This window comes from Varroa destructor, unplaced genomic scaffold (assembly GCF_002443255.2).
Source record: "Varroa destructor unplaced genomic scaffold, Vdes_3.0 BEIS01000005.1, whole genome shotgun sequence".
Taxonomy (NCBI): domain Eukaryota; kingdom Metazoa; phylum Arthropoda; class Arachnida; order Mesostigmata; family Varroidae; genus Varroa; species Varroa destructor.
In genome coordinates this window covers 41,174,687-41,191,630 of record NW_019211458.1, presented here as the reverse complement: position 1 = coordinate 41,191,630, position 16,944 = coordinate 41,174,687, and the positions used below count along the sequence as shown (strand labels likewise).

Genomic DNA, 16,944 nt, shown 5'->3' with positions numbered 1-16,944 from the left:
AGGAAAGCAACTGAAGGAGAAATATTGAGGATAAAAAAAGAAGAAAATAGCTGAAGTGTGAAAGCGCTCAAGGGAGACTAATAACCACAACTTATCATACCGCTGGCTCGTTAGTAGGACCTTGCGTCAGAGTGTTTGTTAAAGCGGCACCAATGGTTGCGATCTCAGTCCTTCTTTTCTTTTGGCAAGCGACTAGCGCAGGGGATCGGTACTTCGCGCTGCATTACGCGGTGCCTACTACGTCGGAAGTTTTACGGAAGGGACGGAAAAAAGGAAGGAGGCTGTCTTCTGCATGATTAGTTAGTCAGAGTATCCAACAGGCCCTTTCCTCCTTAGAAGTTCATTGAAGGCTAAACGCTGACCAATGATTAGGTTGGCCAATCTGAAGAAGATTTTACATGACCCTGGTATAGCTGCAACAGTCGACAAATATGCTTGGACTTCCTCTAGGAACGAAAACATCGATTTCTGTTCAACAGATGATGAATGAGCTGAAAAAGCGCTAAACAGGGAAGCCTACAACCGTAAACAGAAAGCAGGCCAAATGCCTAACGGTAAGACCTTAACTAAAGGCACTTACCATTATCAACCAATTCCCAATGGCATCTCTCTCTCTCTCTCTCTCTCTCTCTCTCTGTCTAGTAAAGTAAATAACTGTGGCAGAAGGATGATCATCTTCAAAATGTTTGGCACACCTTGTTAGTATGTTACATTTCTTTAGTGGTAAGTTTTAAATATACACCATTACAACTAATTTAAGCTTTTTGCCCTATTATCTTCTAAATGCATCAATGTTTTTGTAAGCCGGTCCTAATATCTCAACATACATACCCCCAAGAGCGTCATATTGTTTTATAATTTAAGGCGATTCAATAAGGCAATTTTATTTTTGGCCGGATAGGCCGTTTAAATCGGTTTCCTACGGCGATAATGGCTTATTTAAGCACCTGCCCTTATAACTAGCCCTAGAGTTATAAACCCTTTCGGCCCTTGTTTTAATAGACTAGCGTCGATCAAACACTTGCAATTGTAGAATTGTGTACCTATAGGGACGTTTATTTAAACCATTTGTTTTGCATTAAACATAGATTTAAACCAATGAGAATTTTCATGTAGCATTAGAATTAAATGAAACAGCGAAATTTTTTTAATTCAGAAATCAAAGTACAGTCACGTAATAGGTAGATAATTACATTAGGCCTTATAAATGGCGCATATTAAATCTGTACTTAGCATACCGGACGCCGGCGTTTCGAAAACCGTGCTTCAACATTCACAGCTTGAATCTGGACCGTGTTTTATCGATCGGCGCTGTTCGTATTGTTGGGCATTAAACGAATCCGCGCGTTGTAAACTGCCGATGACTATAAATACATAATAGCGTATAGTCTTTTGAATTATTACGAGATATTGACCGTGCTAAGTACTTCCTTACAAACGCTATAAAAGAAAACAGAAAGCGCATATATCGCTGCAGTTTACTTCAGTATCATAGTATTTTGGAGTCAACGCTGAGAAGTGTCATCGTTGAGGAAGATGCTTTTTTTCAAACACTGAATTTATATAGTATCAGTCATAAAATCCATGAAGTGGTATCTGAGACTCGGCATCTGTTAGGATTTCTTTATCGCGGAATCCGTCGTTTTCATAATGCAAGCTAAGATTAACTGAGTTAGTTAGCATACGCCCCTTGGGGCATCGATTATTCGTTGTAGAAATAACGGAAGTAATCTTAACACCTGTATTTAGATGTGCAGGCCAACGCAAAAATTCGACTGATTTTAAGCATTTATATATGTACATTTCTTTTGGCATTCAACACATTTACAGAAACAACTGCAGTGTTGATTTATCAAAATCGTCCAGGTAGACAGTTAAGTTTTTCACAGTTTACTAGGTATTTTTAAACTTAAACTTACGGAAATTTTGAGTCCCTTAGCGGGGGCGATAAGAGCGATTATTTTATTGTCGTCTTAGACAGGGCATCTTAGGTTTAAGCACGGGAGTTATACCTCTTGTAAGTAATGAAAATATACTAAGCGCATAGACAGGTAATGGCTAACAGGAACCATTGTACGCACGCTGCCAATCACTTCGAAAGGATTAGGAATGAGAGCTGCTGCTACGTCTACGCTATTTACTGATAGCGAGTCAAGAATAGCTTACCAAGTGACCTCATCGTTTCGGAGTACTTGCAGTTTACTATAGACACTAAATACAATATTCCTTCTAGTTAGTACTCTGCCACTGCACAGGCTGTGTAATTGATCCCCCCCTGCTGCAAGCTCGATTTATCGGCTCCCAACCTGCCCTAGAAGCTAGAGTTTTGCCGAGAGTATTCTATCGTTATAAATAAGTAGACGATTGTTTTATATTAAATACTATTTATTCAAATCCAGTGATACATTTACTCTGAATTAAAACAATTACTTATCCTTACTTATTATATAATAATAATCCTCATAATAAAATTAATGTAATAATATTAACTTATCCTCCTTGTTATTATATCTAATGACTGACATCTCACCTCGCTTTAGCTCTCATAGTTGCGTGTGTTGTTGGGCCACATGAACCCATGCGGTCGCTGTTTTTTTGTTTGTGCTCATTAGAGACCGGTGAATTTGCCGTACGTATGTTTCCGTACGATATCGGGACTTAAAGTATGTAATAGTTTCAACCACACGACCTCGCAAAGCGCCATGTATTTCTTTGTAGGACACTTCACGCCGTAGAATTAGCCGCAGCTCGGCCATTGCGTGTTGATGAGGCATCGAACCTGGACAAGATCCTTGCCCCGTTTTTAATGGCTTCGTTTTCACCTCGGGAGGTTATGGTTTAACTATCAACCCCACTCTCATCAACAGATACGATTGATACTATGTTGCGGCGATCATATGCCGCCTGATTTAATATATTTAAAGTAAAAACGCCGGTTATCAGGTATCGGCGTGTTCGAGGCATAGCTTAAGAAAGCGTTACCTAATTCACTTCTTCACTCTGCCTGTTATTCTTTGATATTAGACATCAGCGCCAGGATCGCTGACCTTCGGTTGGCGTCGATCGCAAGCAAAATATATGCGAAAGGCTTTGAATCAACCTTGCGGCCTCTCATGACATCATAATCCTATAAGCTCTAGCACAGGCGTCGGTCAACGACCCGCTCTCGTTACCCTCTGATCATTTACTCCTAGAGGACCTTGGGCCCTACGTGCATTTACTGAGGGTTCATTCAGTACTCTTCTTCGACCTGGAATCTCGTTGTTGTCTTTCTATTTATTCGTCCTGTTGTTGATGGTGGTGGTAGCGCTGATCTGGTTATTGGACCAAAAGTACAAAATACAATTATACCTGAGCAAGGTACTTATTAATATACTCGTAACACTCGTCTTTTTTTTTCTCATGTTTTTTATGAACTTTTCCATCTATTGCCGTTTTTTTATTTTTTCCCGTGTCTACCAGCAAACAATTGTATCATTCAGCAAACGCACTTACATGCACATAGTAAACGCATATTTTTTTTTCTGACCATTATTACTCGTAGAATATGATCATTAAAGGATCAATGCTCTCATTCCAGTTGGGCAAAGAACAATTAATTTTGTAGTACCCATAATAATAATAACTATTATTATCGGTACGCTGTGTGTTCTGTTTTAGAAGCTGTGTATATTTTGTGTTATAGTAAGTAATGTGTTTCTCTTGGTCGTTGTCATAATTTGGCCCGTGTCGCTCAAAGCCTACCAACATGCGTTAGGCTGTATTAGCAGCAATTCAGGTAGGCCCCAATGACCACGCCTTGTTTTTCTCTGCCTTAATAATGGTGATAATCTCGTACCGAAATTTGCTGACAGTCTCTATTTTGCTCTCTGTGACAAATCGGAATAGCGATAATACACAGTGAACAAAACATATATATGCGTCATTATTAATAGTAATATAATGATCTACTAAATACCCTTTTCTGACTGCCGATGCGACAGTTAGCTTGAGCCTCTTAGAGGTTCCATTCGATGCGACTAACTTACGCAGTACAAACTGTTATCTTGAAACGTATATCCTTGCGCGCAAAAACGATATCTTTGTCCGTCTCATACCGTTCCGTACTCAATACGTTGCTATTCGCTAATTAAACCAGTACAACTTTAAATGTAGACCATGTCACTTTGCAAAAACCGGCAAACACCCCGCATTCTCATTAAGCGACTGCTTTATCGTTCACGAAATCAAAGTTACACTTCTAACTGAACATAGCTTTTTTAGAACAATAGAAAAATTGAACTTTATCGCTGTTGTAATCTGGAGATAAACACGAGCATTTTTTCTAGTTACCGTTTAGCGTGAGCGTTTCTACTAGCGTCTCATTGCATTACCGGTACGAGTTGACATCTCTCTATTTCTGTGCATATATATATATATATGTGTGTGTATATATATATATATATATATATATATATATATATATATATATATACGTTTTTCGGCAGTCTATGCATAGTACTTCCGGCTTTGCAGAACTTCCAGCTCATTGAAACCATATACATATATATGCTTTATTTATGGCTAGCCATGCGATAAACCCTAGTTCTCACCACGATATAGAATAATAATAATAGTGTTCATTATTCGGTCACTTGTTTTATTTTAAAGAATACATTTACGGCTTTTCTTCTATGTAGCTGTGTTCTTCCGTTCTCGTCTCGTCTCGTCTCGTCTATATATATATATATATATATATATATATATATATATATATATATATATATATATATATACTATGGCCCTTTTTTCGGCCGCCGCATGGGCCTGCGTCGGTAGACATTTGCAAAATGGCGTGCTCACACACTCATGTATCGCTGTTATTATTGTATGTTCGTTTTTGTCAATGGGCATTATTCGTTTCACTATTTGCGCACACAGTTTCCTTTTCTATCTATATTACTCGATCTATTTCTCCTTACGCTGTACGCTCCTTTCGGTATTCAGTGTGACTGCAACCTCATCCTTTCCTATTATCACTATTACCATCGTCATCAAATCTCTATTGGTAAGCGTGACTCATTTATAGGTATGCTGCTACATTGATGTCTATACTAGGTCTAATAACCTCATCTACTCTTTTCTCGAACTTGACGATTGCTTCTCTAATTTACTAGCGTCATTGTTATGATCACTTAATTATTATCTCTATTTTCACCAGCATAAATAGTAACTATAGTAGCTACATTTATCCTATTAGTCGATTACCCGTCAGTCGTAACTCAACATAATTATAGTACTATAGTATTCATATTTTTTACTCCGTTGTCATAGTAATTGTTATCCATCGTTATTAAGATCATCAGTGTAATTCGGGTACGCTTATGTCTACTCGGGAGACCTTTTCTTTTGTCCGCTGTTGGGATTCGCGTCTTCGTGTTTATCATTATTCACTTCCCGTTCGCACTTCTATTGATACGCGTATTCACAAAATTTATAGAAACAATGTAGTTTTACTGTATGTAATATATTATCGTGTACAATATGACGGAAGCGGATGGAAAAACGAGATTGACAACGGCCTCTCACAGGGGGGTTACGCTTTTGACAGGCACAAGGAGCCCCTCTGGCTTGTTTCAATTAGTCTTGTTTTCTTTCTCCACTCGGTTGCCTAAACCGAGTCACCATCACACATTTCAGGCTTACACATAAACAGATAAACTCGCCGTCCTGAACGGCGCTCGGGGAATTGAGTACGGAAAATATCACAAAACGCTTCAGGAAACATAGCTAGGACGATGTAACGAAACAGGATATATATATATATGTATGTATATATAGGTCTTTATGTTGGTTATTTATTGTTATAGTTTTCTTCTTTCGTCATCGTATATATTTTTATATATGTATAGACTGGTATATTTTTGCGTGCGTTCGCGTATCTGTATAGATTCAGCTGCACTTAATACTAAATATATTTCTTGTTCTTTTAGTTGCTGCTGTTATTGTAACTGCTTTTTTTGTTATTTGTAGCTTATCTCCCCGATGTTTTTCTTTTTTTGCTATCATCGGTATACTCTGTTGTGATAGCCGTTGTTCTCAGTAAAACTATTTCCTCTGGATCAGCATTACTATTCCGGCAAAAGCCAAATTCTAAACCCACGGCGTGGAACGAACTACACGAGATGCATAATAATACACTCAGGCACTCAGAACAGTCAGCTTCTACTTTCACACAAATGTTCGACTAATGTTAGTTTAGGTTGCTTCCTGTCTGTTGGTTGTTTTCGCTTTCAAGTTTACATTTAGCCTTTTTCTTTACTACAATGTCTCCTGCGTTTTTTTTTTCTTTCGGGTCATCATTGATAATATGGGTCTTGTTGTTAATTCCACTGTCGTAACGCGACTGCGTTTGAGTTTCCGGTATCTAGGTGTGTTAAGGCCCTTCGCTCATAATTATATATAATGCTACAATATGATGATATTGTTGACGGAAGCAGTGTATTGTGTCCTACATCTGAATCGTCGTTATCATGTTAATATCATTCATCTTGGACCCGTTGTTTCAAAAAAACAGTTCACAAATTAAGCGTAGAGGGTGGCTCATCCACTTTCTGATCAGCAATCCAAGTGTAATCCATGGCGGACAAGTTAATTAGCAAGCCGGGATTAAAGTCCCTATTCTGCGGCCAAGCGGACTCTCAAGTGAGAATAGGAGAAGTGAGATCAAGCATGAAGCTCAAGTAGCTAGCACTTCGATACTTGAAGCGGAATTAGGACAGTGAAAGCAATGAAGTTGGTTGGCTCTGCTGGCCGAAAAACACTACCGCGCACTTCACCGTTTATATATATATAATTTAAAAATAATTTCATTTTACGAATATCTTCCATTGGATGGAGAAAATATTGCTACATATTGTATGCCGAGATTCAGTATTATTCGATAGCTCCACGTACTAGTCACGTAATTTGTTCTACAGTCGTATAATTTCCGTGCCAATGAACGCAATGTCTTTGATTCACAGTAAACAGACGAGAACAAACATTCGTAGCATGGGAAACGTTACCACTTAATTTTAGTAAATATGAATGTAAATAATGAAAGGAGGGTGGTGCCACGTACCAACCCGGTTTTGTTTAGATCGAAACAATTGAGACGCCGCGACAAGCCAAGAGAAAGGGCATCGTAGAGCCTTGTTGGGCTGGAAGCTAAATAAGAAAGCTGAATATTGGGATCAGGGGTTTGTTCGTATGATATGTCGGTCAACCAGGCTATGCTATATATATACTATGACTAGATTGTATGATCTCTCATGCAAGTACTTTATCGTTCGTTCTGGATGATGTTGTACTTGTGATCAAATGTAAACGCAGAAAAAAAATTTTAAAAATACTTCATCAACGACTTGTCCCTCAATTCAGTTTTTTACTGCTGTCGAAATTTTCGACCATGTACCGTTATACTAAAATCGGCTTTATTATAGTATACGAACGTGTGTCACTGCTCCGGTCCTAATCTGTTCCTCATTTTGTAATATCGTTTCGGGAAATTAGACGCAGCTTAGTCCAAAGTGAATTTTCATTAGATGAAAATTACTACATTTATTTTATTTATGTTTCTCCTACTACTGGACAAATATCGACTCTCGTCTAAATCTATCATTGCTTCTAATTCATGAACGAAAAACCATCGGCATTTTCGAACGCGACAATCTTGCCCTATATCTCTAAATTTGTGTACAAATGACTCTGCGTTGTATTCGTTCATTTAATTCTATTTTCTGAATATTAATTATATCGAGATTCTTTTCCGTGCCCATTTGCGGTACTACCGTATTATTTTGGGTCTGTTCCCATTTAGCCTCTTCTCCCAGGGGCTCGAAATGCCATTCAAATCCGACCATTCGAGCTCCAGTGACGTCCATTTGTTCACTCGCATTCTTATTTAGGCAGCTTCTACATGTATTCACTTGGTTGCTTGCTCACTGTTTCTATATCTATGTATATATACTGTATGTAATAGGCGCTACGCTGAGAACCACTGGCGACTATTAAATTTCATCAAATCCATTTCTTGCTTTACGGCGGCTGGTTAGCGGCTTGGTATCTACGCTGATGCAGAGATATTATAATTTTAGCCATAATAATAGTATCATTAATATTAATAGACGTTGCCGCGCTGAAGCTTTGCAGGCACGAAGCCCATCCAACGTCAATGAATTGCTCAACCTCCTTTGGCGCAGGCAATCGGGGGCTATTACTGGTTATTTTCTTCAGGCTTTTTTTGTTTGCTCATCAATAACGACTTGCAGCTCCGTTACCCGCTCTTTTCAAACAGAATCCGCACGACACGGACATCAAGCAGTTTCACGTACACACTTTATATACGTTCCTGTGTCCCTCTGCAGCATCTTGTTAGCATCGATTAGATGATGATTTTTTTCATGTGGTGAGCAATGGTATCGTTCCGGCGCAAGCGCCCCGCTTATACCGCAACCAAAAATTGTGCTGTCTTTCAGTGCTGACTAGATCCATTGTCCATGACTCGTGTCGACCAATTGTCAGAGTAAGTGGAGTAGAGATGGGTGGGTCATTAGATGTAGACTGGCGACTCCTGACCGGTAAGAAGTCGGAACATTGAGGTCGGCATCGTCTTCATGTGAATCTGTGGAGAAAAAGAATAACGTGAATGCTAGCTATGAAATGAGTACCTTAGACATTGTGTAACTAGCTTTGAATATTGGTAATTCTTAGTTATAGTAAACTATAGGTAATTCGTTAGACGACATACACTCATCATTAGCTTGAAACATACGCATAAACTATATGTACACTTGCGCCTTTTCGTGGTCGTAACAAAGTGGTATATGTTCTTCTGAATATAAATCATACCTCGCCAACAGAAGTAGCAAGAAGGTTAACAATCTTTTCGTGAGGGACGGCTACGACGCTCTGTCCATTAATCTCGATAATTCGGTGACCGACCCGTACTCCGCCGCGTTCAGCGATACCGCCGCGCAACAGCGAGCAGATGACCCCGTTTTGTACGGAGAATCCGAGTTGGTACTTGGTATCTGGCCGCTTGATCTTTACCTCGACCACTGGCGCACAGGGGACTACGGTCAACTTGACCACCGTCTGTTGTTTTGTGTTCTATTTTTGTTGTTGATGTTATTGTAATACACATATAATATACCAGAAACAAATATACGATTGTACGGGTTAATATTTTACGATTATGCTATCGGTTCTACCCTTGCATAGAAACTCGTACAACCGAATAGAAAGCAAAAATTTAGATATTCAAAATTCAAGTTAGAACCCTTCGGATCAATTATGGTTCTTTCGCAACCCCCGGTGTCTAAAGATGATACATCCATATTATCAGTTTTGTCTGTACAAATTATACGCATGGCACTATAGTAGTATAAAGTACTATAAAGTTACGTGTTTTTTTTCGTTGAAGAATACAACCACGTATTATTGCCTTCAGACTGTTGGACCGAAAGGGGGCATCTTGCAAGCCCACCTTTATATAGGTCTAAATAATAAACAAATGTTCCGCGTGTTACATTCAGCTCAGTTGCTAAATATCGCTGCAGATGGTCTGCTGCTCCCAGCATGAACGACGTACATCTACGCCCAATATCAAACACTTCACCACTATATACCTTGATGTAGGTCTGGCAGGTCGAAAGCGGGAGTCCGACTAGCGACACTCCGTTGATCGCGATGATTTGGTCACCAATGTTGAGCATGCCGCAGCGTGCTGCAGGCCCACTGCCTGCCATATTGGCGATGACGACAGTGGGCAGCATCGAGCCCCAGCCGCTCTCTACAATTACCATTCCGAGGATCTCGCCTTTTTGCTTGGGTACGACCACCTCCTTCTGGCGGTCCTTCTTGGCGAACATTTCCAGCTCGTTACCAAAGATCTCCTGTGAGTTAAGTACCTCCTGGTAGTCCATCTCTTTGATGAACGACGAGTCTTCGATGCCGTTCGCCTTCAGGAACTCCATATACGCGACCTTCATTGTGAAATAGGTATTGTTATTGATAGAAGTAATAATTTCAGTAAATAATGAAGGACTCCGTAAAGACCCCCTAACTTATTCGTGCGAGAACATGTAGCTTCGTGCATTCAGCAGCTTGGCACTACCAACTGACGTGACCGAATTAGCTAATGTATATATATATATATATATATATATATATATATATATATATATATATATAAATGTATCATTTGTAATATTAACGTACTATATAGCTTTTGTTGATAAATTATTGTTACGAAGATGGCTGGGCCATGGGTGATCTTCAAAATAAGCATCATATACATGCGGACACATACGAACCTGGAATGCCTGTCCGATGCTTTGAGCGATGAACTGCGCCTCGTCACTCTCAAATACATGGCAGATCATCTTAGGCTTCTTCTTCATCTCCCCCTGCTGTGAAGAACAGTGCGGCGGTGGGGACGTCCCTGGAAGGTCTACAACATACGGATCTAGTTCGCTCAACGGCGCCAACAGACAAAGTATACTTAGTAGCTACCACCACAGGTATGCCTTCTTTGGTAAAAATACAATGTTATATATTGGCTGCAAACACCTATATTGGCAGGCGCTCATTTCTCTTGTCAGTACCCACCCTCAGGTTCAGTACCTGGCCTTCTTCTCGCCATAAGTACGACGAGATCCCCGATGTCGGCGATGTACGAGATCGTACGTAATGTGTGGTCCATCATTATTTCTTTAAGATCTGTATTCAGCACCATGATCTTTTCTGTCGAGATGAACAGATCTACCTCAGTCGACGGTTGGCTCTCCCCCTCTGGTGCCTGCATAAAAACCGACACACGTGTATGTTTTAATTCCAATTTTATAATAATATTTTTTAGTGTACACAGATAATCAAAAAATATTGATGCACAGCAACTGACACATTCTGCATTGTTTAAGCGTAGTAGATAGGAAGGAGTTAGATGAATAAGAGGCTCCTGAAATTGGATAATTCAAGATGAATGTTGTTGAATAAAGAGCCGTCGGAACAGGCGACATCAGTTTCCGAGAACAGCGTTTGAGAATGTGTTTTTAGCATCCGTACAGAACAACTAAATAATTTCTTCAAATACGGCTTTTTCGATACAATAATGAGATCATCTAAATGATAATTGTACGGGGACCGGTTAAAAAGTAATTCTTCCTCCTCCCCCTCCCCCCTCCCCCCAGAGGACACGAAGTTTTCACTTGAATTTTCTTACCAGTGACTTCACAGCAGCATTAAATCAAAGAAAAAAGAGATACGTTAGTCGCAAGAATTTCCGTAAAAATTATAGATGTATTTGTATCAACGTGGTTATAGTTGAATATGTTGGTAGGTTACTTATTATCATACGAATACTCTATATGAGCCTTATCAACTGTGCCTATTCAACTGTGAATAAACATTAAAGTAAAACCATGGCTCCACTTGACCTGCTTTTAAAGGAGAGACAAAGGTAAAATAGAAACATTTTTCTAACTTTTTTTTTTTTTACAGAGTTCCTTTGCCTCTTGCCATGGCAAGCTACTGCTTGCTTCTGCGATTTTTCAACAAAACAAATCACCCAGAAATCTTCGGCTTTACTGTACCCTAATCACGACCTCCAACTATTACTAGTTTCGAAATGCATAAGGAAATAGGTGACATCCGAAGTGTCAAAGCGTATACCTCACAGAAAGATTACGATAGATAGAAAAATACTTTTAAAAACAAGTCAATTAAGTACAAAACTTTCTTCAAAAGATTGCAAAAGAACAACTATTTAGCACAACATAGAAATATCTTTCATCTATGTGGATATGAGCATTAATACCTTGATTCTAGCGACGGCCTCCTCGGCCTGCATCATCCTCGTAGCCTTTGTCGGTTGGCCTTCGCACACTAGCTGTGTCGAGCCTAGATAGCGTGCCCGAAACAAGACGCCCTCAATTAGCACTGATGGGTCGTGGATGATTACTGCAAGATAGTCCATCAGCGGCATTAATATCACCGTCTTTTTGACGCAAGACTATAGAGACACACTCGAGGAGTCTCGCTTCTCTAGCGTCTCAAACCTTAAACCGTTTTCGCCTATAACCGTTTTCGTTCAGGCTTGTCAAGCTACATCCTTAAACTAACGTACGTCAAGCAGGTAATCCCCACTCGATAACGAGAAACAAACTAATTCAATGAATGCAGTCACCGGTCATCGTAACTTCGGATGGGAAGATTAGATCTGTGCTTTAGGATAGACTACAGTTGCTTAACACGCAAGAAGTGAGGAACCATCAACAAATGGCGGCAGAATGCACCACTGTATCGTACACACATTCTAATGCAGGCCCAATATGCTTATCACAAGGCTAATTAACAACTTTATAATAAAAACAGCCGCTTCAATCAACTAAGTAATTTATAGTAGTATCTAGAAAGTATTAAAACATAAAATGAACTATCTTAAAAATGTTTTTTGTTCTCTCGAAGACAGTTATTTTTTTGTTATCAGCACCACAGCAGTAATCATTGCTGCACCATCAGGTAATATCGGTGACCGTAAAGACGGAATGGCTCAAATATTTGAGGACAAGCAGTGCTAATTGATCTCAGTTGCAATTAAACTCACATCTTTGTCCTGTCGTCGTTGAAGGTTCAATCATCGAAATCACCAAGTGCTTCAAAAAGTGAATTAATTCATACAGCGAGATGAAGGGTGTTATTATACGCAGGGAGCTTCGCGGCATAGCTTCGCCTCGCGTTTGGCGTTTCTCTTTTAATCTCGAAACAGATCTAATCCTAACAGACACTCACTGCGGAGTTTTGCGCCTTTCCGTCTTGTCGTGACGCAAAAACGAAAACTAGTGGGCACCATAACAAGTACTTCGAAGAGCGCCGTATAAGTGAATCGTGTGCTCACCTACCGGGTAACGACTGACTATTCGAAAATAGGTCGGATACGACGAATTTGGATGGAATCTTTGCGATAATTTCAGAGAATAAAATAAGTGACCCAACCTGACTGACAAAGCACGTTCTACTATGCATTAGGCACAAACACATTTATTATGCATTGGTTTCACATGTTACTATCTACTTCACAATGTCCTGTTTCTATTAACTGTGCTGCCAAGGCTCGTATATATATATATATATATATATATATATATATATATATATATAGGGAAGAAGTATCTTACTGAAATTATTTTTCATTTATAGGATAAATGTTGTGATCTTTTCATAAAGAGCCTTTCCTTGCCTACCGTAGGTTGATGATGGGGAAACTCGACACGCGCGAATGATACATTATGCACAGACATAGGCCCCCAAAAGTATTTCGTATTGCTATGTCACGTCTTTTTTTTTTTACTGAAAATTCGACGAAGAACTAATTCAGTCTGTAGTCTAAGAAGGAACATACGCTGGAACTAGTAAGCTTAAGACAGCCGCTAACGTATAGTTTGCAAAGCAATTAACGGCGACAAGAAATAGCATAACATGCTTAACAAAGCTACTCGTATTTTGTGTATGCGTGGAAGAATATCTAAGGCAAACATATGGTACACCAACGAAATACCGAACACAACGGCCAAACACAAAGCAGACTAGTTCGAAACATCACCTTTTCCTATACACTCGAATGTAGCACGAAGTTCGCAGCAGGCGTACGAGGTAATGAGCCAAAAAAAAAACAAGTAAAGGCAATAACGACAAGTATCAAACCCAGAGGCCCATTAAGGCATGCAGGCAACAATGGCTCGTTATATTTATTGTTCAAGTTTACAGTAGCTGATGCCGACAGCGACATTCCGATATGATAAGCTTTTTATAAAAAATGGCTGTTCGAAACGCATCGATGCGATTGATGTTTGAACGCGTTTCCCTAACCCTGGACCACCGCAATAAACCTGCTAGCAGTAATGAAGCGTTCACCCAGCACCGACGCGACGGAAACGAACGTTCAATGGGCAAGGATCGTCTCTTTTGGCTCATCACGCTAATTTTTCTCTCGCATTCATTTCAAGGTGTCTCTCACTAAACCTAGTGTAGTTATTATCAACTGATATAGATTAGCTTAATGCCTCCTTATGTCTTATGGAAATTATAGTGAAAACAAAATGCAATAGGGTAGAAGAAAACGGATCTTTTTCCGATTTTTAATACTTATGAATCGGTATCGAATAGGTAGAGTTAAGAAGCATTCAGGTGGTGCACTGCATGCTAGGCCGACAGTCTGGAGTTAGCAGGCATTCGGGACTGTATGCTCCTAACCATTCTGAAGTTTATCTTCTGACTAACTCGTTCACGTGACTTTTACGGAGGCTCAGGCAGACGAACAACTCACCATTAGCGAATTTCGATCGATAGGTGACGCACGATTCAATGGGAATTTCAATTGGAATATTGTTTGCAAGGTAGATCGCGAACACCGATTGGACAGCCGGCAGGATAGATCGGTAATATCGTAACGAAATAGCGATTAGGCGACGCCCATAGTTAATGTGTTGTTTTTCGTGATGATCCAATAAAGAGGTAGATGTTGTCGAAGAGAAGTTGTGTTGAAGTGCAGCGTGCGCGCAGCGGGTACGGGGCAGAGCATCGAAAAATTGAACGAATAATCCATAGTACGTTACCGAGACATCGATTAGCGGATTTCGATAGGGGGAATGGTACGTGAAAATGCCCTTCACGACATTGTAACGTATCGTACATATAGCTCCGTTACTTTCTCTCTTACTCAGTTATTAGCGCACATATATATGACACCTTGAGCGTTGCTTTTTACGCGAAATATTTGCTCTGTGTAATAGACGGGCATGGAAAACGTAGATTCTGTCACGTCTAGCCAGATCCTGCGTGCATCAGGATCGTCTGCATTTCGCAGTTTTAAAAGGCACACAAAAATGCATCACCAACATTGCCGTCAGCCGACGAAACTCTAGACCTTCCCAACAAGTGGCTGTTACACAAAATCCCATAGCCCGCAAACATATATTGTAATACCGAGCAGCAATCTGATGTAGTAGCCATTGTCTGGCGACCAAGCGACGATTCATATACAGATCGCTCTGCCAAAAAGCTCGCATATCCAAATATGGACCGTAGTCAAATCACGACCAAATAAATTGGGTTAGGAATTTTTACCTAAGGGATGAAACGGAGAAACCCAAACGAAACGACTATCTATTACAGTAACGAAAAAGAGTAGAGGAACACACAAACACATGTTGTCAGAACAAATAAAAAATAACGAATTTGAATGGATAACTGGGTAATTAATAGACACAACAAGTGGGACTTAAAAAGGGCCTAAATAAAACAAGGAAACAAGAGTTGTGCGGACTAGTTTTAATAGTATCGAACTCTGGTGGATTATAATCGTCTAAAAGTGATAGACACAATTCTTTCGTCTCATGGTTATTTAGCGAAAATGCTATACTCTCGTGCGGTGCTAGCTCGACTGCGTTGCTGGCTAAAGCTCATCGAAAAGCTCAAACGACTTTTCGTGGCAGCTAGCCGCCAGTTAAAAATTGAAAATGAAAATTTGCTAGCAGGACAATTGTACCCGAATGCTTATCTCGGACGACGATTAATCGTCGTCCGAGATAAGCAACCCACGACACAGAACCATAGGTATCTGGGATTGTAATGATCAGGAAAAGAATAACGCCTAGACACAAGAAGAACGCCTAGAAGTTGATCTCAAGGTGTCTGCACATTGCTTACCCTTATCAAAGTGGTCAGCTGCACGAATCTTGCTAAATTAATCATAAAACTTTCTGAACAGTGTTTAATTATGAACAGAATGACGGCTAAAACGTGCAATATATTGAACACTAAGGAGTGGCGTCATACTGATACTTAATAAAAGAGGTGCCTTAGCAACATTGTTGTTTCTGCTGGCAAATGAGGCGGTGAATGAAGAAGATTATGTTCGCTGAACATGTAAGCCCGCTTTTTAGCTCAATATGCATGTAGTAATTCATCTAAACCATTTCCATTAGAAGCTACGTAGCCAATAACGTTGCGGTCCACAGCTGATATAGGCCCATACACTGATTATTCCAGGGTAAATTAGACTATAAATCAGGGCTGTACAGTTGTTAGTTTACATAGGGGCTCGATTTGGAAAATTTCCCAACCTCTAGTTCATGGATCATCGTATTTTGTACAAAACAACAATTGCACATGGCAAAAAGCAAAATACGCTGTAACGTATACGAACACAAACAATTGAGCACAAATTCAATATAACAACTAGTGGTCGGTGTAACAAGAAATGTGGGTAAGGCTCTATGTTCTACATAAGATAGGTACGATTTAGAGGTCGAAAACGAATCTTCGTGAGACCACTAAACGTGCGGGTGTGCGCCCACGTTGGGAAACGTACTAACCTGCGTTTTAATTTCGTATAGTGCCTCGTGATGACACAAATGAAACTCACTGCAGCGACGAATGATCGTTACTGTTCGGTAGAGAATAAAAAATTCCACCTATATATACATCGCTTAATCAGTATATGCATAATGTTATAAATGGACGAGACGCGATAACAAATAGAGAGGGAACGATAATAGGCCACACACTGCCATCCGGGCCTTACCTTCCTTCGACGTGGTATTTGACGAGTTGGCACTGCTCTGGTTCGAATTCGTTGAGGTACAGTTGGACGTCGAGTTGGAGGTGGAGTTCGTCGACGAATGATTGCTGCCAGCAGCGCCGCTTCCGTTACTTGCCGCTGTTACGGATGACGATGTCGTTGTCGTCGTTCGGAGATTGTTATTATCAATGTTAGTCTTCCTCTGCTTGCTGTTGGAGTTGGGATTTCCCGTCGAAGACTGCGACTTCTCGTCATAGAAGCCGTTATCCTCCGATCTCTGCTCACCCAGAAGCCGGTCCGTCTCCTGGTCAGTATCGCAGTCTGTGAGTGCAGTTCGACAA

The 16,944-nt window shown here is 40.1% G+C and overlaps 1 protein-coding gene across 13 annotated transcripts in view; it reads right to left on the bottom strand.

The window, feature by feature from the left end:
* Positions 1-4,618: 4,618 nt before the first annotated feature.
* LOC111251302 (uncharacterized) overlaps positions 4,619-16,944 on the bottom strand; it is an 87,249-nt gene continuing 74,923 nt past the window's right edge. For 11 of the 13 annotated variants that reach the window (XM_086991223.1, XM_022807762.2, XM_086991231.1 and 8 more), the window contains 7 exons: positions 16,607-16,924; positions 11,840-11,982; positions 10,633-10,822; positions 10,338-10,474; positions 9,651-10,007; positions 8,872-9,132; positions 4,619-8,644 (listed from right to left, as the gene is read on the bottom strand). In XM_086991223.1, the coding sequence (XP_086847349.1) occupies positions 8,573-8,644; positions 8,872-9,132; positions 9,651-10,007; positions 10,338-10,474; positions 10,633-10,822; positions 11,840-11,982; positions 16,607-16,924 (1,478 nt within the window). In that variant the 3' untranslated portion in view covers positions 4,619-8,572. The remainder of the gene's footprint in view (positions 8,645-8,871; positions 9,133-9,650; positions 10,008-10,337; positions 10,475-10,632; positions 10,823-11,839; positions 11,983-16,606; positions 16,925-16,944) is intronic. The other 2 variants (XM_022807765.2, XM_086991230.1) reach the window with 2 other exon arrangements.